At 40.3% G+C, this 23297-nt stretch overlaps 1 protein-coding gene across 2 annotated transcripts in view; it reads left to right on the top strand.

Moving 5' to 3' along the window:
- Positions 1-23297, top strand: part of ANKRD17 (ankyrin repeat domain 17) — a 41636-nt gene that overhangs the window by 6508 nt on the left and 11831 nt on the right. The window contains exons 7-24 of one of the 2 annotated variants that reach the window (XM_026042553.1): positions 3523-3760; positions 4287-4478; positions 4877-4986; positions 5672-5759; positions 6741-6868; positions 7357-7500; positions 8068-8170; positions 9734-10489; positions 15131-15276; positions 16392-16503; positions 16667-16812; positions 17637-17779; positions 18459-18672; positions 19058-19233; positions 20061-20223; positions 21253-21348; positions 21916-22032; positions 22835-23006. In XM_026042553.1, the coding sequence (XP_025898338.1) occupies positions 3523-3760; positions 4287-4478; positions 4877-4986; positions 5672-5759; positions 6741-6868; positions 7357-7500; positions 8068-8170; positions 9734-10489; positions 15131-15276; positions 16392-16503; positions 16667-16812; positions 17637-17779; positions 18459-18672; positions 19058-19233; positions 20061-20223; positions 21253-21348; positions 21916-22032; positions 22835-23006 (3244 nt within the window). Of the gene's footprint in view, positions 1-3522; positions 3761-4286; positions 4479-4876; positions 4987-5671; positions 5760-6740; positions 6869-7356; positions 7501-8067; positions 8171-9733; positions 10490-15127; positions 15277-16391; positions 16504-16666; positions 16813-17636; positions 17780-18458; positions 18673-19057; positions 19234-20060; positions 20224-21252; positions 21349-21915; positions 22033-22834; positions 23007-23297 lie in introns of both variants that reach the window. The other variant, XM_026042554.1, reaches the window with a different exon arrangement.

Genomic DNA, 23297 nt, shown 5'->3' with positions numbered 1-23297 from the left:
TATTAGATCTTAATTTTGCTTCCTGGCTACTTAGCTTGCCCCTGGGTTGGGTTTTGCCCTATTGTGAGGCTGTGCGGTGTCTCAGCGTGGGTCTAGGGCCGCTGTCAAGGCCACACGTTCTCCTTAGAGCCTGAATGCAGTCTTCCCTTTTCTGAACTARTGCGTCATAAAAGCACTGAACTAGTGCTTCATAAAAGCACTAGTATGGTTGGTTTTTCTGTGCAAGCAGTTTAATGGCTTCAGGTGGGGGATATCGTGACAGAAGCTGTTACCGTTTGCCAAGAAGGCTTTAGAAAGAAAGGCGCTTAGATAAACAGTATGTATGGAATTGTGTATCTTCACCTGGTGAAGTATTAGTAGATTAGCCATATGAAGAGGACGGCTGCTATCCTTGCAGGGAGCTTCATGGAAGGTGACTAGAAAATAGTGTTACCTGTTTCCAGTGTCCTGCTTGCCCTGGTACCTTGATACTTGGGGAGTTGGCTGCCAGCACTGCTACTTCATGGAGACACGAGCAAGGCTGCTTTGCTTCCCTACGCCGTTTTGCTTTTGATGACTGGGAAAGAAGTCTAGGCTGTTTATTAAGACGTGCTGAGCAATGAGGCAAATGCCCTGGTTTCCCTGATATGCCCAAGAAGCAGTTTCTGAGTCAGCTTCTCCACCTTCACTCATGGGACTGAGGGATAGATGTAGTGGGAGTCTTGGTACCTTGCTTATGCCTGCAGAAAGGAGCAGCTTTCTGCAGAAGCACTCAGAGGGTTAAGATGCAGCAAGGTAGAGGCTTCTCATCTCTGCGTGCTCTTTCTGCTCAACTGTTTGCCTTGTTTTGTGGTAACTCAATAAGGCTGCCACCTTCTCTAGCACAGCATATATGTTGTGCACGCATAGTGTATGTTACCAAAGTGTGTGCCTGTATTGCAGTGCTTAGGTGCAAGGATGTGGGACTGCTTAAACCTTCTCCTACAAGGCATTCAGAAGGACTTTTCTCCAAGTGCTTTTACTATATACACCAGTAGCTTTGCTTCAATGCAAATCAATTTTTCAGTAATGTGTTTTGCCTCATGGGAGCAAAAAGCTGGTTTGTCTAGCTTGCCCTGGCCCTTAATGAGGTAACCTGACCCACAGTGAGGACTGAGCAGCAATTGCCTGAGCTCCTTGGCCTTAAAACTTGCCTTTTGTGCTGCTGCAGGTGGGACAGGCATCCTTTTGTAATCAGATAATAGCTCTGAAGTGTTTGGGGATGCTGCAGGTGAGCTCAAGAGCACCATCCCATTGCAAGGCACRTGAAAACATTGAATGAAAGTGCCTAGTGGTACCTTTAAAACACCACTATTGTTTTAAACATTTTTTGAGTTATACATGAAACATGGAAACATACTGTTTCCTGCTGTTTGCAACATCATTTTCATGGTAAATCAATTTGGGAAGTTAAATGATCAGTCTTGCCAGAGCCAGATGGTTGAGGAACCCTCTCTGTATTTCCCTGAGGAAGGATTCTTAATGCAGCCCTCAAATCTTTCCCTAAAATAGTGTTGTTGTTTGATCTAAAAGCTGAATATGTCCTAGATAATATGTCCTAGATCCTTTTACTTAGAGAAAATCCTGTTAGGCCCCTTGGTTATGACAAAAAGGTATAAAGCATTAGAAAATGAAGCCTTTAACAGTATCAGATGCAGTTTTGTGCTTTGCTGGGAAAGAAGCTCTGGCTGTGGTTCCTAAATGGTTGAGGATGGCAGTAGCTTCAGTTCGTTCTTTCATTARTCTGAAGTCATGGTGCACTTAGCTTGTTCAATGACAGCCTTTAAGGAAACCTCGTGTTGCTGCAAAGCTGCTGCTATTCCTATGCAACCCCCTTGCGTGCCTGACATGGTGTCTTTCCTACAGTGGTTATTGCAAGTTGCAATGAAAGATTGCCATTTCCTCATGGAGAAAACGTGTTTGGGAAGATTGTGCCTACTGTTGGAGTGCTCTTTCCAAGCGACTCACTTGCTCTTCTACATAAAGGCTAAACTGAAAGGTGGTTTTGACAGATATGTGCATATATCTGAGAAGCCGTTCAGACAATTTCCTGGATCTTGAGTGTACTAAGAACATAACAAAGATACTGTCCTCAGATTTTKCTGTTTATAGACAAAGAAATCAGATTCAGGAGCTATATTTTGGTCGGCCATTTGGGCAGTACAATGACAGTACCTGAAAAACAGAATGTTCAGAGAAGGCTCTAGTTCAAGTGGCTCTTGTTCATATATGAGGGACACTTGACAGGAGGCCTGGGTTGGTTTTTTTTTTTTTTTTTTTTTCTTGGAGGCAAATGTCCTGATTTGGCCTTAAATTTGAGCAGTGAGTGCAGTGGTGTTGCAGGAGCCAACAGGCAAGCAGCGTAATTATACACCACCACTTTGGGAGGGAGGAAGGAAGAAAGGAAGCGAAGTTGTTATACTTAGAGCTCATCCTCTCTTCTGTCTCCATCCCCCCGAGTTGTGAATGTGTAATGTAAATAACCTGAAAGACTAGCAGCCCTTGCGGAAATAGGGACGGGCTCCGTTCCTGGGGGTTATGTAACAAATAAGGCAACYGCATCTTTCATTTAAAACAACAAGGTCTCTTTTTGAACAAATGGGGAGTACTGGTGTTGAATGAGTTGTTTGCAGTGTAAAGGTTTTCTAGTTTTTAGAGGAAAAAATCACACATCTGTTCTTAGATCCAAGAAAAAGTACTTAGAAGTGAAATTCCCTTAGTAGCCCTCTATTTAATACGGAGCATGTGTTGTTAGTAGGAAAACTTTTGATARTAGATGAAAAGAAATGCGTGGTATTTTAGTGGTGAATTATTTCTTAGAACTTGTTCCTTTCATAATTTGGTCCTCGGTCAGTTCTGTGAACAAAGACCAGTACAAGATGTCATAGCATTTCGGTGTTGTTCTTGGGGAGGAAGCAAGTTTCTGAAATAGCCTCCAGTTCCTTTTCAGCTGTGTGGGTGTGGKTTTTTTTCTGAACTGAATTCGTACCAAAGTATAACATGTGAGCTTGTGAATCTGGTATGAAGTTGACCACCTTGTTGTAGTAGGCAGAGCTAAGCTGAGTATGTGGTTCACATTACTGTAGTTTTGCATCAAGTCTATTTTAAAAAGAGATTTCTTGGGGTTTCTTCCGATGCTTATGTCACAGTGGATTTTCAGCACTAACCAAAATATTTGAGAAAACTTCTTCACAGATTCACAGAATATTCACAGATTCACAGAATATTTAAGGTTGGAAGGGACCTCTTCAATAGTTTTCTTAAATGTTTAGGTTTCCCCAATTCATTTATTTCTCTTTTGGGGCTTCTAATAGGATTTGAGAAGGTTTCTAAATTTGTTAAATTTGGAAAAATAGCTCTCGTGACAATACATCTGTTTTCACCTGGGTCAACAAAGTAATTCAACTGCTAGATGAGAGGCTGCCTGTATCAGGCCAAATACCTTTTCTTGAACTGTCTTAATCTAGTGTTATTTTTACAGTGTATTTTTCTTGGAATTCCTAGGATGGCCATGTGGAAGTGGCAAGACTGCTACTTGACAGCGGAGCGCAGGTGAACATGCCCGCGGATTCCTTCGAGTCTCCGTTGACCTTGGCAGCCTGCGGTGGGCATGTGGAGCTGGCAGCCTTGTTAATTGAACGTGGAGCTAACTTGGAAGAGGTTAATGATGAAGGATACACRCCACTGATGGAAGCAGCTAGGGAAGGACACGAAGAGATGGTGGCACTATTACTTGGCCAAGGTAACTGCTGTGGTGCACTGGATGGATTACAGTTCCATAAGCATCTGGTATCATTAGCGTGCGTTATTTTTATTTGACTTGTTGCAATTCTGTTTCCTTTCTGAGCCAGTTTGAGTACTGAGCAGTTAATTTAAGCAAAAGGTTCTTTATTGTAATTACACCCTAATTGGTAACTGGCCATTCAGAAGAGCTTTTTGCTTTTTTGGACAGGGATTAAATATTCAACAACTGATAYGGATAACTGAGGTTCTGTGTAGTGGTTTGAGCATATCTTGATAATGCATTAATGCTGTGGAGTTTCAGGCAAGTGCCTTGTGAGAATCTTGGAGGAGTTTCCCAAGTAGTGAAAGGAAGTTGAAATGTTTGGCATAGCCCAGCTTAATGCAGCTGTAGAAAGGAGTGTGCCATAAACAGATGTTTTATGCAAAAGAGGTTTAGCCTGCTGATTCTAATTTTGATAATTAGTGTTTTCTGCTGTGCTGAAGTTATGGTATGTGTCTTCATTTGTTTTTTTCTTTTTTTGAAGGAGCGAATATCAATGCTCAAACGGAGGAGACGCAGGAAACTGCTCTAACTCTGGCTTGCTGCGGAGGGTTTTTGGAGGTTGCTGATTTTCTTATTAAAGCAGGAGCTGACATAGAACTTGGTTGTTCAACACCTTTAATGGAGGCTGCTCAAGAGGGTCATTTGGAACTGGTTAAATATTTATTAGCTGCAGGTATGGACTAATTTTGTTGATAGTTCTGTAGAGTACCATAACCATTAAGATAAGATTCATGTTTCTGTATTAACTATGTTTTCATCAGTGGCTTTTTGAAGTTGACTGCAGAAGTTTGTGTAGTGTTTTACAGTAATTCACAACTTGGACTGTAATTTAGCTTTTCTAGAATAAGTTGACACAAACTCACTTGGAACTGAAGTTGTACTTTATTGTGGGTTTCGACCCCAACTCCCAAGTGCAGTTGATAAAAAAAAAAAAAATATTTCTTAATTTCATGGCTGTCTGATTAACAAGAGGGGATAAATGTTTATCTGATCTGATAAAGACTATGAAGAGACTTGCATWTTTTCTGTAGTGAACTCCATAAAGCTCACATAATTTTAATCCTGCTTCAGGGGCTAATGTGCATGCAACAACAGCAACAGGTGATACAGCACTGACATATGCGTGYGAAAATGGCCATACTGATGTAGCAGATGTCTTGCTTCAGGCAGGTGCAGATTTGGTAAGTAATTGCCACCTTAAAAATCAACAATTAGAAAGTAGAATGACAAGTGTCATACTTATTTTTTGGTCTCATTCACTGCTGAAAGCTTGTTATCAAGTTGGTTGCTAATTGTTCCATTCGTATATGAATTACTTAATATCTTTTTCTTTGGCATTAAAAAGTGGTGATGCTAAATACACYTGTTGAACTTAATTTTTTGGTTAATTTTTTGATTTTCATTTTTTCTGTATTTCTTACACAACAAACAGTTGATAGTTCAGTTCTGATGTGATTAYTTGGTGTACTGCAGACAAATTAAGTGACTGATGCATTTCAGTAAAATTGCAGACCAATGCACGAGCAAAACATCAAGTTAAGCGTGACCGAATATATTTTCTGAAATATTTTGTTAGTATTTGTTAATATTTTGTTAGTTTCAGTAATTCATCTCCATTATTTGCTCAAATCTTTCTTCTGGTAGTGTCATACCTGTACAAAGGTAGGTGATACAATCGGGGATCTTGAAGATGTATTCAATTCACGTCTTGTTTAAAATGTCATGTCTGAAGAAAGTCCAAAATCAGAAAGGGATCCTGATGCCCGTTGCTTCCATTTGAAAAAGAGGAAGCAACAGATTGAATTACCCCTTTGATAGGTGCTCTTTTTCATTCTTGAGATCTAAACCTGTCTTGATCTGCTCTAGGAGCATGAATCTGAAGGTGGAAGAACTCCCCTCATGAAAGCTGCAAGGGCCGGGCATGTTTGCACTGTTCAATTCTTGATAAGCAAAGGTAAGCTTGAGAGAAGCCTCTCTCGGTTACGCTTTTTCTTTCCTAGTTTTGGAAGAACTCTGGGAATGTTGCTGAAAACTTGATAGACTGAACACTAGCGTAACTCTTTTGAATTTGGTTCAGATATTTTAATTGTTAAACTATGCAGGTAATGAGCACCTTTAATRGGTGATGCAATTGCTAGGAATTGCAGCAACTTGAAAAAAATGGTCATATCCCAGTCACGTAGTTAATTCTGCAACAGCAGCAACGGTTACTGGTTGTCACAGTACTCCTGATTTAGCTTTTGGGCACTGTCATTTTAGAATTTTAATTCATGTGCCTAGTTTTCCTTTGTCCCATAATTGGATTGTAATTTACCTAACTACCCGTTCCAGGTTTTATAGTTGTTACAGAGCTCAGTGCTGCTATTTTTTATTTCTCGAACTGATACCACCAAAGGCTCTCTTTGTCATGCCTATCTCATGTGGAACAGAACTGCCCTGAAATTTCCAGTATGGCATATTTTTTTCCTGTATGGATTGTAAAGGAAACGAGCAGTGCTGCAATGATTCGTCTGTTTGCTAGTGACCAGCTAAGATCTGTGCCTTAACTGTTCATAAAAACAGGCATCATGTTGACATAAGCGCTGGGAAAATTAAAAGCTATAGGAACACCTAGTATATGAAGCTTCATACTTTTAAACCAAGAAAAGAGAGGACAAATACAGTAGTGCTCACTCTTTTCTAGATGCATTTCTAAAAGTTAAATTTCTTAGAGCTGTTAGTCAGCTGACAAGAAAGTCCTGTGGTTCAGTGACTATCACAGGTTAAACAAGCTTCTGATGGTGGTAGTGCTCAACTCCACCATCACAGTGCTCAGTTTTGTATTTCTGTCAGAAGACTGCAGCCATGAGCAGCTATGTTTTCATGTTGGAGAAGGGTTAACTTCCTGTGACTTCTGCAGACTTGTAAGTCTCTTTCACCGTCTTTATTTTTGAAGGAGCAAATGTTAATAGGACCACAGCTAACAACGATCATACGGTCTTGTCGCTGGCTTGTGCTGGAGGTCATCTGGCGGTTGTGGAGCTACTGCTAGCTCATGGTGCTGATCCTACACACAGATTGAAGGTTGGTCACATACCTACCTTATTTTTCTCTGAGGCAAATCTTCCATTCTTACAACTGAACATATACAAGACTACTTGGTCTTTCTATGGTGCAGCTGAGCTGAGCCAATATCTCCTGATTTAATCAGGAATAAGATGGAAGAGCTAATTTGTCAGTAAAACCGTGAGCACACACTAGTTTGATGAACATACCTGTTGAAGAACGTGTGTGCAGGAGTTAGTTAGTCGTTGATACCACGTGTCCAAATGTTTGATTGAGGTAGTACAGTCATAAGCTGTGTAATTTTCCGTCTTCTTCCTCAGTTTTTACACGGTCACTTTTTCCAAGTTATTAAAAGATTTTATAAGGTTACGTGCAGACTTACCACTGATTGAATAATTATTAAAGCTGTCTTGAGTCATGCGTTATATTATGCCTCATAAAACACTCTAATGTTGTTGTTGTTTTGATTCTGTTCATTTCTAATATTGTGATCTTTCCCTCTTTAGGATGGATCGACAATGTTAATAGAGGCAGCAAAAGGGGGTCATACCAGCGTGGTTTGTTACCTTCTAGATTACCCAAACAACTTGCTTTCTGCTCCTCCACCTGATGCTACTCAGTTGACCCCACCATCCCATGATTTAAATAGGGTAAGATTTAAGGGTTGATGATTTGAGTGGGGTTGTGGGGCACTGTAGTTTTGCAGCTTAGGATGTTTAAAGATGAGAAGAACAGTGATTTCATTTTGTTTACTACAAACTGTAAGTAAAGACGTGCTATAAATAACTTGGAGCTGTTGTGGGGAAAGAAAAGGTGAGACTCCTTAGTGAGTGTTACTGTCTAGTTTTTTAGTTCCCTTGTTATCATTTTACTGAGATAAGGACAAGGGAAAAATAACAAGAAGTAAAAAGGAATCTGCCTCAGTGAGGCTTTTCTTGAGATATAGCCCACTGTGCCCTTTATTGGCTTAACCAGACTGTAGCATTGTACTTCATCAAGACGAGTTTTCTTTAGCGTGTAATTGTTGAGGCTGATGTGAAGTGTGAACTCTGATAATCTTGAGCTGTTAACTGTTGAACTCAACATATTTAAAGGTGTTAAGTTTTATTAGTTACCATGAAACAAGCTGCTTTTGTAATGGGTTTTGTTTACCTTCTATTGAATTATAACTAGATTAGAGTATGAGAAAAGTAATCTCTTAGTATCCAACATTTTAGGCTCCTCGTGTACCAGTGCAGGCGCTGCCCATGGTCGTCCCGCCCCAGGAGCCTGACAAACCCCCTGCTAATGTCGCCACAACCCTTCCCATCAGAAATAAAGGTCAGTCTTAGTTTTGGAGCTTATTTTGTAAATATCCTTTCTAGGTAGAAGACTTAGGGTCGCACTTCCAGCAGAGTAGTTCCTATGAAGAGGTTTTCTACATTCAGTCAAGGAAACAATGATTTTTTTTTTWAATTATTTTAAGGATTGTTTATCCACCAAATCTCAAGTCATCTAACCCTATTTTTATCACAAAGCATCAAGAATTCTGCCTTAGTAAATGTMTTGAAATATGTGTCAGTCTGGTATACTGGACTGATGCAGGTTATCACCCAGCAGCTTTTATCAAGTTAGTAGTGCAAGTTGTGAAAATGTTAACTGACGTATAATCAATTTGGGTTCTCTGGTTTACTTAGCCTAGGCTTGCAGTGGGTTTGACCAACAGAAGGCGGAATTCTTTGTGCTATGAAAGACTTAATTTGATGTGGCTCAGGTCCACCTGGGACTAAATTTGCATTTATTTTGATATCGCCTTTGATAATTACGCTTTCTCCACTTAAGAAGTCTTTCCAAAATACTTTTTTTTTTTTTTTATCAAGGATCAGCATTAGCACAGATACATGYGTGCATGTCATAAAATTAATGCTGTGTGTACCCTTGCATTGTTCTGGAAATACAGCAAGTATTACTGGAAGAAACTGGGCACCTCCACTGATGCAAATGCTGGGTTTTGATTTCCTGTTCACCCTTCAAAATTAACAGCTTGTTCTTTCTCCAAATGGTACGGCAGACCATGTCGGCTGTATTGCTGTGGACTTCTTCATAAAGCATGTATTGGATTAGTCCATCACTCATTTGTACGGGAAGGCTGAATTATTTGTCTTGCCTAGGCAGAGAGCTGAGTTTCATATAAGCAAAATCATGTCTCCTATGCATAAAATAAAATGACTAAGCATACCCTGTATTAGTTCATACTAAGACATAAACGCATACCTTGGATTCTAGCAGCATTTGGCAACTGAGTAAAGCTGGATGCCTGTAGTGAAAGGATTCAGTATTTCTAGAAAAGTCAGTGCTTCCTAAAATGCACCAAATCTGATTGCCTAGGGAGAAAACCCTGTCCCTTGAAATATTTTTGCATCGCTAGTGCTGTGTTCCAGGGCTGTAACCATACATTAATGTTTTAACACAATATTCAGACACAAAGCGTAAAGTTAAGAGACAGCATATCCTGCCCATTAGTTTTYATTGACCTTGTTGCACAACTTGATAACAACGGATCTTGAGACAGTCTGGACTCATTTGAGACAGACTGTAGCCTTTGGAGTAAATATCTCCACATAGCGCAGGGATTATGTGTAATTTATGCACAGTGTCTGTGCTGTTAATTTGCAGTCTGAGTGCTGTAATAAAATGGGTAGTGCAAGATAGCTTTCTTGTTTTGTTGTTTTTGGTTTTTTGTTTGTTTATTTTGATTGAGGGCCTTACAGTCCACTTGGACCTTCTCTGGGTGCTGTGTCTTGGTGCATAACYGGCCATTTAGCATCCCAACAGTAGCTCTATAATGAGGATGCCATTCATATGCACTTCCATTGGTTCTGAGGGGGTTTCTTTTTCACACAGCTGCTTCTAAACAAAAGTCCAGCAGTCATTTGCCAGCAAACAACCAGGATGTACAGGGTTACATCACCAATCAGTCTCCAGAGAGCATTGTAGAAGAGGCTCAGGGCAAGTTGACTGAGCTGGAGCAGAGGATAAAAGAAGCCATAGAGAAGAATGCTCAGCTGCAGTCCTTGGAATTGGCACATGCTGACCAGCTCACCAAAGAGAAGATTGAGGAGCTGAACAAAACGAGAGAGGAACAAATTCAGAAGAAGCAAAAGATTTTGGAGGAACTACAGAAAGTGGAACGAGAGTTACAGCTGAAAACTCAGCAGCAGCTGAAAAAGCAATATCTAGAGGTAAAAGCGCAAAGAATTCAGCTCCAGCAGCAGCAGCAGCAACAGTCTTGCCAGCATCTGGGACTACTGACTCCTGTTGGGGTAGGAGAACAACTCTCAGAGGGAGACTATGCACGATTGCAGCAAGTGGACCCCATCTTGCTTAAGGATGATCCTCAGCAAGCTGCTTCTCAGACGGGTTTTGCACCAATTCAGCCTCTGGCGATGCCACAAGCTTTGCCTCTGGCAGCAGGTTCCTTACCTCCAGGGTCCATCGCAAACCTTACAGAACTGCAAGGTGTTATAGTTGGACAGCCAGTGTTGGGCCAAGCACAACTAGCAGGGCTGGGGCAAGGAATACTGACAGAAACACAGCAAGGGTTAATGGTAGCCAGCCCCGCTCAGACCCTCAATGACACGCTGGATGACATCATGGCAGGTGGGTTTATATCGTTATGAGCAGGTATAATATTTGCTTACCCAGTTGAGGGTATGTCACCCTGTGTGTGTGTGTGTGCGTGTGTATTGCTGCTAGCTCTGCAGCGAGCACTGCTAGTCTGCTGAGCCCTGTCCTGAGCATTTCACAGAAGCAGCCGTAACCTTTTGATTTCCAGGGTTGACTTGCCTTTTGTTGTGCTAWCTGATGCCTGTTCGTTAGGTTGGTGTGTCAGAAGCAGCTTTTTTCCCCCCTTTCTTCGTAGCTCAAGGGGATGTGCTCGAGTTGAACAGATGCATTTCAGTCTGTTGTAGCCCTGGACCCCGACAGTACTCTTTGGCAGTAGTTGGGACTAGTCACCTGAGGATGGAACTGGAGGACTTAAGGGTAGATTTTGAGCAAATCTAGACACATGTCAGATGTAGATGTGAACCTGTAGGCTCATTGTGTTTACGAGAACTGCTGTAGTTGACTTAATCCAGTCTTACAGAAAATTGGTATTTCTCCTTATGAAAAAGGGGTGGGGGGAAGCTAATACGGTGCTTTCCAAAAAGAAATACCCATCCGAGTAGCTTCTTTGCCAATTAAAAGAAGCAAATTTAGCCCTACCAAAATTCTTGCCATTCAGTGTGGAGACATGTTACCCCTATTGGGTAGGTGTGTTAATGTCTTTCAAGCTAGCCAAATAAGAGAATAAAAGGAGGTTTAGGGACTCCAGGAAATGCGAGATGCAGGTGCTTATTGTATTTACTTGTGCTTTGGTTGCATTTTATCCACCCGTTGTGAGTACTTAACTAAATGCGGATTTACTCGAATGAATCTTGAAAAAGCATTGTTGCTGCAAGTAATTGTGTTGAGGTGTTCTTTATTAAGCTGATAAAATAAATTTATCGGCTCTCGGATTTTTGCAAGTGTCAACCATCTGGACAAGTCCCACCTAGAAAATGTAGTGGAATACGAGATGTGCTGGAGGAAACCCAGGTCTTTGCTATCTACAGCATTTTTGATCTAGAGGTGCCTAGTGGTGGAGTTCACCCCACATTTCCTGCAGGAGTTGAGGCAGGACATGCGCAGAGTGAATGGAGGACTTGGGAAGAATATCTTTCCAAATCCCAACTCGGGTGTATTTCAGGATTACTGAAGCCCATGGCAGTTTCAGAAATTTCATTTGAAAAATCCATCTGGTGTTAGAGAGTTGAAGCCTAGACAAACAGATTGGAAAGTTTAGTGGATTAAAAAGAAACTCCAGACTGGTGCATAAGAAAGCAGATAAACCTAATTCTGTGCACTGGTAATGAAGCTTTCTTTTGAGGAKCTTCTAGGATACAGGTCTATAAGCTAGTGGAATCAGCATCTGGGATTAATATAATTAATTATTAGCTATGTTAGAACGATGCACTTAAACTCTGTTTAAAAACATTTTGCAGTTTCACTAAAAATACTTCTGTGTATTTAACTGCTTTGAACATGAGTATTTTGGGGCTAGTGGTGCCTTTTGGAAAGGTCAGCTGTTATCTGCATTGTACGTGTGAATGTTTCATACTGCCTAGTCCTACTACTTAGTGACTTGGTGCGTGTGCAGCTTGGAAGGAAGTTTGTATTCGATACATGCAAGGCATTGGTGATAGGTCAGTTAAACTGCACAGATGCAATTCCATTTCAGCTGCTATTCCGCCAAGTGGCTAATTTCCGTCTTTTGAAGAAAGAGCAGAGGCAGGCATGACTACAACCTAGGTGCAAGCTTGAATCCATGCTCTCAAACTGAATGTTGAGGTGAGATTGGCTCAATAGAGCATTAAATAATTAAGCAGAAGCTAGATATTTTGGCAGTAGCTTCATGCACTGCTTAGCTGGGAACCCTGTAGAGGGGCCCTGTTGATTTAATTCCTGATTCTTGAGCCAGCTTGAGTTCACTTTCATCACACATCTGTAGTTTATAGGTTTGAGTGAATTGGCATCTCTTTTAAGCCCTGAGCTGTGCCTTGAATGTGCAAGGTTTATCTAATGTTTTTCTCTATATTTAGTTCCTTAGAAATGATTAGGTTAATTGTACCATTTTACATATGATTTAAAACAAGCCAGGTGTGCAGTAGTTGGGGTTTGGCCCAAGATGCTGCATGGTGTCTTGTGCTGATAGCGCTGCCGTAAGGGCAGTTACTGTTACTGAGTGAGGGCCAAGTTTGAGCCTCTTCTGCTAGGGAACTCRCTCGGGACTGAAAAACAAACCTCAAAAACGGCGAGGTCTGTCCCCTTCATAACCCGTGCAGACGTCCCACAGGCCTGCAAGGGGGCAAGGTTCTTAGACACTGGTAGAATTAACTTGATCAGTTCGTAGCAATGGTTTTGCTACTCTTGTAAAGAGGTGGTAAAAGCACTTGGGCTCTTTTCTTTCAACTATGGAGAGACTCSTGTCTCTGTTTTGAAATGGGGAGCCCATTTGGACACAACCTGAAGGGGGTGGTAGGCCACCCTTCAGATTGAAACTTTACATGGGAGGTTACCTGGAAAGAGCTAAGCTAGAACTAATGATGATTTACGGAAAGAACCTGGACATGACGGTGCTTTGGGTCTTCATCACTGGAACTGTTAGTGTGTAGAGGTGGTGCTCTGTGTGTGTGTGTGTGTGTGTCTGTGTGTGTGCTAATACAAAACCTGTTTTTTACGTTTCTAATACAAGGCATGCCATGCATGTGTATTGAGGAAGATATATATCAATAGCTTGGTTTTTAACAATGTGTGAAAGGAACATAGCTACCTAATAATTAGAGCGAATTGCGAAAACACTGTCCTACAAGACACTAGGACAGAGAGGAAGAAGTGGACATATAAAAGTAGAAGCCTTTCATGTTCATGTTATGTTAAAAGAACTTTGGAAAAGCTGAGCCATCTGATATATTTTCTTAAGTGTGTTTTCTGTTTCTCATATTGGCTTATGTAGTTGGTCACGTAGTGTGAGGCTGTTCCTTAAATGTCCCCTGGTGATGCTAAAGAGAGTATGAAGTRAATTTAAGAGTGCAACATTGCGCACACCACTGGAGAAGATGAGTGAGAAATGTAGCAGTAATGTCAAGATAAAGGTTGAACAGAATTATRAAGGGATTTGATCTCTATCTATAACATGTTGCACTTGCTGCAATTACCAATTCCTAAAGGAAGCAACCAACTTGTCAAACAAATGTGTTCCTTTTCAGGATATGAGTGTGTTTTGTTTTTTATCCAGATAAACTTTTGATTTAGGACCTAGGTCACAAAGTTGAGGTCTCCATAAAGAATCCAATATTAAAGAACAAGTTGTGGTCCAAATGGCAGTAAATACAAAACAATGCATAAGAGCCAAGCAAATGTACAACAGGCCAAGTGCAGTGGTAAAGAGGTGACTAGATTTTACGTGTTTCCACAAATGAGCTTTTGAGGGCTTTACTTTGAATCTCAGCATTATTGGGAAGTTTAGCTGACCCCATACCCAAGCATGTATATATATCCTGTCTATATATATATATTGTATATGTAATGGAGTTTGGAAGAGTTTGTTAGCCTGATCTTCCAATAGTAGTTGCTTTGTCTTGAGATATTAGATTGCTTGCAGCTGGTTTGTTGGGATGGTGGGGGGAGAGTCAGTGCTTTTGGGGGAATTACATTTGGTTGCTCTTTCTATTGCTTATGGATGCTCTGAAGCATTTGGGCTTTTGAAAACTTGGTACTACTGGTCTGGGGGCACCTGGAAGATTTGGATTGCTACTTTTTGCATGTTCTTTAAAAATCTGAACAGTGCTCAGGTGGTGATGTTTAAAAGAATTAAGAATGTGGATTTGACAGGAGAAATGCACAGCACTTGACTCTTTCCTTTGCTGATCACACCTGACATATACAGAGAAATACTGAAGAAAAAGCAGGAAGAAGAATGTGGAATTCCTTTGCAGGGGAAGAGGTGGGAGGAAAGTAACTGGATTTTTTTTTAACCAAGTCCGTGCTAGTGTCATGTGTGCTCTGTACTTGCAAAAATTCTACATGTCAAGTGAATTACAGGGAAGCGCTGCAGTCAGGATGCTAACGTGTGTCGTGTTGATATGTTGTCACCACCTGTAAAATGCTCTGACCTTTTGCTTATCCTGACATCTTTCCCCCAAGCCTCTGCAAATGGCTGATGCAAAGCTGCTCCTTCTCTGGTTTTAACAAATCGTGCTGCGGTCATCCTGGCCCCATCACTGCTGCTTTCGGTGTGATGCTTTGGAGAGAGATCTTGAACAGATTCTCATATGAGACTTTTTAAGGTGCTTAAAAAAAGAGCATAGGTATCCATTGCTACTTGTGCTGTGGTCCTTCTTGGAAAAATATTGAATCTCAAGTCCAAACAATAACTGCTTTCTTGTTTTTTTTAAAAAAGCAAAGATTTTAAAATACTTTTTTTGTGGTGGCTTTTACAACAGGTCATTTTGATATTAGATATTTATTTGATCTGATAATATTTAAAAGTTCACAGCTGTTAAGCTCGAAGAGTTAGAAGTTTGAAATCGGGTTAAGTGTGTGACAAGGATTTGTGACTTGAGGGAGTTCTGTCAGTCTCAGTGGCCATTTACCAGGATATTAAAAATTGGAAGTCAAAATTGTGCTTTTACTAAGTGTAGCTCTTCTGTTCAACAGCAGTGAGTGGAAGAGCATCTGCAATGTCAAACACTCCTACCCACAGCATTGCAACTTCTGTCTCCCAACCTCAGACGCCAACTCCAAGTCCTATCATTTCTCCTTCAGCCATGCTACCAATCTACCCTGCTATAGATATCGATGCCCAGGTAAGCCCAAAACCAGCAGCACAGCATAGAAGGTGTTCTCTGGATCAGGAATAACTGATGGATAATCAACAGCTCTGTTGCACACTGTTGTTGCTTCTAGGGACTTAATTTGGTGATTTTAGGAAGGCAGTGTAACTCCCCATAGGCTTCCAACCCACCTTCCTCTGTGCCGTAGCTTAACAGAAGATAAGAAGCTATTTGAATGGCTGAACACTTCATGGTGTATTATTTTTTGTTTCTTTTAATTGCCCGTGTAATTACAGGAAACAGCAAAGTTGTTTTGYGACAAAATATAAATATTTCTTGGCCTGTACTCCTAGGGGAGAGTAATGAGGCTGAAGAGGTGGACTGTTTAAGCTGTTGACTAATGGCAACCATGCATGCTGAAAATGGGAACATCAAAAGGAATCATTTACYTAAGTTTTTTAAGAGCAAGAAACAGTGCAAACTCCTTTTTCCTACTATAGGGAAGAGGATATCTCTGTTGAAAATAAATTTATAGTTGACTAGCTGATATTGATCAAACTGGTCATAGAAAAATRCATGCATGTAGTAATGGGTGTAGAGGCATAGTTTTAGACTGTGTKTAATAGACTGGTTTTTGTCTTATGAGATATGGCGGGGAGGGTGGAGAAGAGGTAACAACTGTTGCATTGAAAGGGATAAAAATACCTGGGCAAACAGCCTTGATGAGTTCTGTTGCTCTTGGCACTGGCTTGGTTTTTGCRGTAACTCTGTGCAGGAACTCTTTCCATGGCCTAATGGGCTTTGTGAACTGGTAGACCCCAATTTAGAACAGCTCTCCTGGATCATGATAAAYTAAAGCAATAGGGCAACTTGTATCCGAAGCCAGGCATGACACTAGTCCTCCAGAAGTCTTTGAGCTAGGCTGGTGGTCATGTACCTGGGTACTGCCAGGAATAMAATGTGTTGCTGCCCAAGTCCCTTAAGCAAACTCGTATTAGAAGTGGAATCAGTAACCATCTGCTAAATTATGGAAGTCTTTTTTGGTCACTGATGCAGTTGTGTGTAGGCTGCTAAGCAATATAACAAGCGACTGTTTGTCGTGAAGGAGATGGAAGCCACACACAAGGCAACATAACTGTTTCTTTCAGACTGAGAGTAACCATGACACAGCATTGACACTTGCTTGTGCTGGTGGCCATGAAGAACTAGTGCAAACACTGCTGGAGAGAGGAGCTAATATTGAGCATCGGGACAAGAAAGGTAGGTAATCCACTGTGCTTACATAGACCCACTCTAAGCTTAGAGTGTAGCATAATGAATGAAGACTTTAGGTCCATTTTTTAGAATCTTTCTTGGTGGTTTAATTGATCAGKTATACTCAAGTTGTGCATGTAGATGATTCCAACATCCTTTGTCCTTCCAGGATTTACTCCACTGATTTTGGCTGCCACAGCAGGCCACGTGGGCGTTGTTGAAATCTTGCTGGACAATGGAGCAGATATTGAAGCCCAGTCGGAGAGAACCAAGGACACGCCGTTGTCTTTGGCTTGTTCAGGAGGGAGGCAAGAGGTAAAGTACTATAACTTGAGTTTTCAAAAACATACTGGAGATGAAATATTGTAGACCAAAACAGTCTTCCAGGAAAGAACAGGCTATCGTGACCTATGCTGTCTCTGGGGGGTGTTTTTATAAAAGCAACACAGCGACATAACTTACGGAAACTTGTCTAAGTTATATATTAGGAATTCTGCAATATAACTAGCAATACAAGTTATTGGTGAGGAAGGCTTTCTCTAAGAAACACTRGGCATTTTTTTTCTCTCTGTGCAAAGAACCACATGAATTTTGCAAGTGCTAAGTTCTCTGCTGGCCCATCGTGTGTGCAGAGGCAGTGGGGGCACCATGTCACTTCCCTGTGCAGTCTGGTTCAGTTATGTCAATAGCCAAAAAAAAAGGCAAGTACTTCCTTGGTTTGCTACAAAACCTTGGTTGGAAGGTGAGATTTTAACTTGATAAAAAATTGAGCAACAAAACGGCAGAGGACAAAAGGCAAGGTAACTTTTTATATTAAATTCAAACTGAATGTGTATTTTTCACAGTCTTACTGGCTGAAATRATCATAAATTTATCTTTCTTTTCTGACTATCATGTGTAATTTGTATGCTAGTGAATGGTCATGACTGTTGTGGAAGCTTGTGTCATCACACTTCTGGAAGCATGATTGCAGTCTCGTGGGTTTGTGGAAGTGTGAGAGCATGGTCAAGCAACCAGGTTAAAATGGTTTTGTTTCTCTTGGAAGGTGTCAGTGGTATATTTAGACTTCATAWACATTTACTGCAGACAGATCTGCAAGTTGAGAAGAAAAGCAAATGTTATTTTTTCAAACACTGCAGGTGGTGGAGTTGCTGCTAGCTCGAGGGGCAAACAAAGAGCACAGGAATGTTTCTGATTACACACCTTTAAGTCTTGCTGCTTCTGGTGGATATGTGAACATTATCAAGATTTTGCTAAATGCTGGAGCAGAAATCAATTCCAGGCAAGTTCTCTCTGAACCCTTCTCTCGTGGTTCTTGTAGTCTTCTGGGTTTTAACACAGTCAAAAGGCTTTCTTGATGACTAAGTGGAACAAAAACTTATATACTTGTGATCATTCAAGAAGAGCATGGTCTTACTTCTGGGAGTTTTTTTCCCTTTTGCTTGTTAACTATCAGCAGCACTGAGTTCCATCTTCTTCCAGCTACTTCTGTATTCTCCATAACTATTTTTTCGTTTGTCCTGCTGACTGTGATCTTTCCTCAAAGAACAAAATTATTCTTCTTGCCCTGACTGGCCTAGTAGTTGAAATCATTTCTGGATTATGTGAAGAGTGTTAGTTTTGTGCCCCCTCTGTTTCTTTCCTGTGTAGGTTAATGAAAGCTTATTCAATGAGTGTGGGTTTCGGTTGGTGTGTGTAATTCTGTATTGAGCTTTGGGGAGGGAGAGCAACCTAACCTATGCATTGCACAAGTTAAAAATCACCCCCTCATAAGGGATGCCATCAGAACTGTCACAATTAAAAAGAAGCTTATTAGTGTTAAGTAATGCACCATTTGAGACTACATCAATAGTTTGCTTAAGTTTTTCTGTTTTGGATAATCTGCCTTCACAAGTGTGTTTAAGTCATTTTTATAAATGTAGTTATGCTTGATTAATTTTAATTTTGTTTTATTTTCTCAGAACTGGTAGCAAATTGGGCATTTCTCCCTTGATGCTGGCAGCCATGAATGGGCACACTGCTGCTGTCAAGCTATTGCTGGACATGGGCTCTGATATAAATGCCCAGATAGAGACCAACAGGAATACAGCGCTGACCCTAGCTTGTTTCCAGGGGAGAACCGAAGTGGTCAGCTTGCTCCTTGACAGAAAAGCAAATGTGGAGCATAGAGCTAAGGTAAGGAGGCCAGAGATCCTTTTAGGGCATGGCTTCTCTGTGAGCCTCAAAACTTGTTTCTGTTCKATGCATTGCCTTTGGAAGTTGACTGAACAAATAAAATGCTAATCTCTGGTGGAGCGAACGGATATTTCTGAGGCCACCCAGAGAAAGACCGTGTATTTCAAAGAAAAGATAGGGCTGTATTTAAAGGCTGGTAGAATCATGTGACTAGACAGTTCTTGAGACCATTTGAAATGCTCTTGAGAGCATTTTTTCTGAAACCTTACTCAGTCCTCAGATATGGAAACCATAAAAGTACTGAACTGTTGACTTAATAAAAATATAAGACTTTGATGTATTCAAAGAGGCTGAGTTGCTTGTCTTTGCTGCTTGCTTGTCGTAGACTGGCCTCACACCCTTAATGGAAGCAGCTTCTGGTGGATACGCAGAAGTGGGCAGAGTTCTGTTGGACAAAGGTGCAGATGTAAACGCTCCTCCAGTACCTTCCTCAAGAGACACAGCTTTAACCATCGCAGCAGACAAAGGGCACTACAAATTCTGTGAGCTTCTTATTAGCAGGTACATAAATGATGCAATACTCTCCTATACCTGGAGTATAGAGTTGTTTTCACAGMTCTTTTTTTTCTAGYGTACACGTGTGGGAGAGGGCAGTTGTTGTTATCCCATATTAGGGTTTGACTAAAAGGAAGTCAGGTCATACRAATTTGTTTACTTTGAGAACTCAATATTTTTATTCATTGTCTGATTGCTCTCAAAATTGTTTCATGTGTGAGGGCTTCCATTTGCCCAAGCCTGGCTAATGGAGTCTTCTAGCTCACTGAACTGTGTGTGTTAGAAATGAGCGTGTCCTAAGCTCACATTTGTGGTAAATAGAGGTAACTGTGTCAGTATATGTTAGATGAAAGTGTCAAATCCTTAAACAGGCAAAAAGGCATAAAGCTTAAAGCCTTATGATGCCATTTGTTGTAAAATTTGATCACAAACTGCATTCAGTGCAAAAAAGTTCTCTAAGCAGTTTTTGACTAGTCAGTCTGATAAATGACAGCACTGACTGTTGGCTTGCACTCAGAATGTAACCAGCTCTTGCAGGTAGCTTAGGAATACAGTGCACTGCTGAACAGGAGTTAATGAACTAATTATTGAAGCTTCAAAGGTAGTTGACAATGATTTAGATATGAAYGATCATAAACTTAGGCCTAGGCTCTTAACAGCATCAGAGAAAGCCAAAAAATATTGTTTCAGAAACTCTAGTGCTCTTTGTGTGTGTTTCGTATAAAAAATGAAGTCTAATTAGCCAATTTTTCTCAGAGATTGCATGACTTCTTCCAGTCCAGTTGACATGCATTACTTAAATAGGTTTTGATCCAATATGTTTGCTTTTGTAGAGGAGCTCACATTGATGTCCGTAACAAGAAGGGGAATACTCCACTGTGGCTTGCAGCAAATGGAGGACATCTAGATGTTGTCCAGCTGCTGGTTCAAGCTGGAGCAGATGTGGATGCTGCTGATAACAGGAAGATAACGCCTCTAATGGCAGCCTTTCGAAAGGTAGAACCTGAACTTGAGCTTTGGTCTTAGTATTGCCTTAATGATAACTGCATGGTTAGAATAGAATGCAGTTGACAGGAATTAAATCTTGCAAAAACTGCCCACTAATTTAAATATTTGGTGTGGAATCTTCAAAAATAGGTATATGTGTTACCCATATAATTACTGTGTAGAAATTCTAGGAGTGATTGGTTTTATGCATGTTCTTTAGTCTGGCTGTCATGGGCCAGGAGAAAGTGCAGTGTGTGGAGAGGGGAAAATTTGCAACAGTTCTAGAAATATATGTTGGATGGGAGTCTCAAGCCAGGGGAGGGGAGCACTTGTGTGCGAAAAAAAAAAACAAGCAAAAAGGACTTTGTAGGGAGGTCTGACTCTTTACATATCATTTTAAATCCTATTCTACCTAAAAGTTTTAAGTGACTGTAGCAACTGAGAGCTCTTAGATTGCCAGAGCCTGGCATTCAAAAACCAATGAAGAGGACAAGCTGGAAAGAAGCAGGTGAAAGCCTCGTTGGAACAAGGGCTGCTTCAGTTGTAATTGAAAGCATAGGAAATTCCATTTCTTTTATCTGTCATGGAAACTTAAGTCAATTATAACTAAGTCATAGTTATAATGCCAGTACTGCAGTTCACACTGTTGATCTCGTGACATGAAATGCAAGAGTTTAATTTGATCCTAAACCTAARTTAAGCTAAGTCATGGATAGAAGAAAATATGAACTGAATGGAAGATATATTTCCCAGTTAGACCATCTAACTGAGAGGTAGAAATCAGATTTCTCTCACTGTCAAGTGTGTGGAGTTTTGACAGTAATAATTAAATGTTGGCTTTTTCTTCATAAAAGCAAGAAAACACACTACTGCTTACAAGGTGTTGAAGATGGTTCAAAAATGTTTTAAGTGTTGAGAGGATTATGTGAAGGCATTTAAAAGAAATACTATGCTAGGAGTGCTTGAACTCGGGGCCCTTTGGGAAAGCAGAGGTCATCAGACTGATATAAAATGACTGCTGTGAAATTTAATTTTCAGGGTCACGTAAAAGTGGTGCGTTACCTAGTCAAAGAAGTAAACCAGTTTCCATCAGATTCAGAATGCATGAGGTATATAGCAACCATTACTGATAAGGTAAGTAGGATGATAAGTAAGATATTGCTGAAGGGATGATACTGTGACTCAGCTTTAGCACAAATGCATTTATCTTGATGGCTTTCTTTGCCTGTCTGACTCTTCCTTTTTTGTTCCCTGAGCTTGGTTTGTCTTGATAATAGGTATAGGTTATGAACTGTCTTTGCTGTATAGTGTTTACCACACAGATTGATTCCTGATARCAGTCTTTACCTGTGACTGTGGAGTACCAGTTAGCAAGGTTTGGGCATGAAAAAGAACTTAATGGAAGGAAGTCAGAGTTGCAGAATGGTTGCCTGAATAGCATGGTAGTTGTGTTTAGATATCTGTGTCTTAAGAATTCAGAGAAAATTTATTTCTTCTTACGATGTCACCATATCACTAGAAAATTGGCATTTCATAAGAAATAAAAACTTGTTTTGTGGTAGCCTTACATAAGATGTTATGTGTAAGCTGTTGAGCATTCWGTAAATTGCAGGTATGAGCTGGAGAATGTTGAAATAAGTTTCAACACACATAATGTGAGACTTTTTGCATGCTGAGGGCTCACATACTTTATCATTGTAGGAGATGCTGAAGAAGTGCCACCTGTGTATGGAATCCATTGTTCAAGCCAAAGATAGACAGGCTGCTGAAGCAAACAAAAATGCAAGCATTCTGCTAGAGGAACTGGACTTGGAGAAGGCAAGTTGGAAGAGTTTGGATTTTTTTTAAGTTCTAATTCTGCATYCTCTCAAGATTGTAAGATCAGTGAAAGTACATAAGAATGCAAACGTAACTAATTACGTGTAAAAATGTAGTGTCTAGTTGCTCAAGTTATTTTTCATTTGTTTCCTGAGCAATGGATGCAAAAAGTTCTACATAGTGAAATTATTTCTCTATGTAATGTTGTACCCAAAGAAGTACTTTTAGCAGTTGCTTTGCCAAGTATCTCATAGGTAGGGATTTTTCTAATCACATTGGTAAGCATTTTACATCTAAAACCTGTTTTGTTTATGTCTTTGATATGAAATATATACAAGTGATGTCACTGGAAACCGTAGTACTGTATTGGAAATGAAATAGRAAAAAAAAAAAAAACGGAGTCAGATGTAATGTCAGATGATGCACTGCATCCAAATAGCTGAAAGTGTTTTTATTCCGTTCTCGGAAAGTGAGATGAGTGTCGTGCAGACTGTAYGGCTGCACGTATGGTTGTTTAAGGAATCTTCAGTGCACATGTAGGAAAACTCTTCAGCTTCCTTAGTCTGGTGAYGTTTTGGTTTCTGCACTTCTTGCCAACATTAGCATTTGGAAGCGTAACTACATAAAACAAACCACAGAAGAGAATTGTTTCTCTTCTATGTGGGTTTTTTTAAATTCAATTTAATTTTTTAGTCTAAAATTCAAGTTCAGCTCCCTAGGAAATGGGAAAGTGTAATGAAACATTCGTGTTCTTGAAATGCATGGTACATCCCGTAATGCAACTGAATGTGCTTGATTGTAGCTAAGGGAGGAAAGCAGAAGATTGGCTTTGGCTGCCAAAAGAGAAAAAAGAAAGGAGAAAAGGAGAAAGAAAAAAGAAGAACAAAGACGAAAACTAGAAGAAATTGAAGCAAAAAATAAAGAGAATTTTGAACTCCAGGCTGCTCAGGAGAAGGAGAAGCTAAAACCTGAAGGTGATTTCACAGTTCTGAAAGAATTTTTGTATTTACTTCCAATATTAGAAATGACTGAAAGGGCCTTTCATATGACTCACTGAGTTTTCTTTTTGACTACCTTCTGGGTTAAATCCTTATGTCAACATGATGATTTGTCTCTTGCATCTTGTTGTGGGGAGGGCAGCTTGGAGTGGCAATTATAGGTTAACTAATGACAGGGAGGGTTTTCTCCTGTTCTTTTTCTTCAAAATCTCAATACTTTAAACTTCGACTTTTATTTTTATTTTATTTTTATTTTATTTTTATTTT

This window comes from Nothoprocta perdicaria, unplaced genomic scaffold (assembly GCF_003342845.1).
Source record: "Nothoprocta perdicaria isolate Ctin4 unplaced genomic scaffold, notPer1 scaffold_307, whole genome shotgun sequence".
In the NCBI taxonomy this organism is placed as follows: domain Eukaryota; kingdom Metazoa; phylum Chordata; class Aves; order Tinamiformes; family Tinamidae; genus Nothoprocta; species Nothoprocta perdicaria.
Note: the sequence above shows the minus strand (reverse complement) of the source record. Positions and strands in the feature narration are given on the sequence as shown.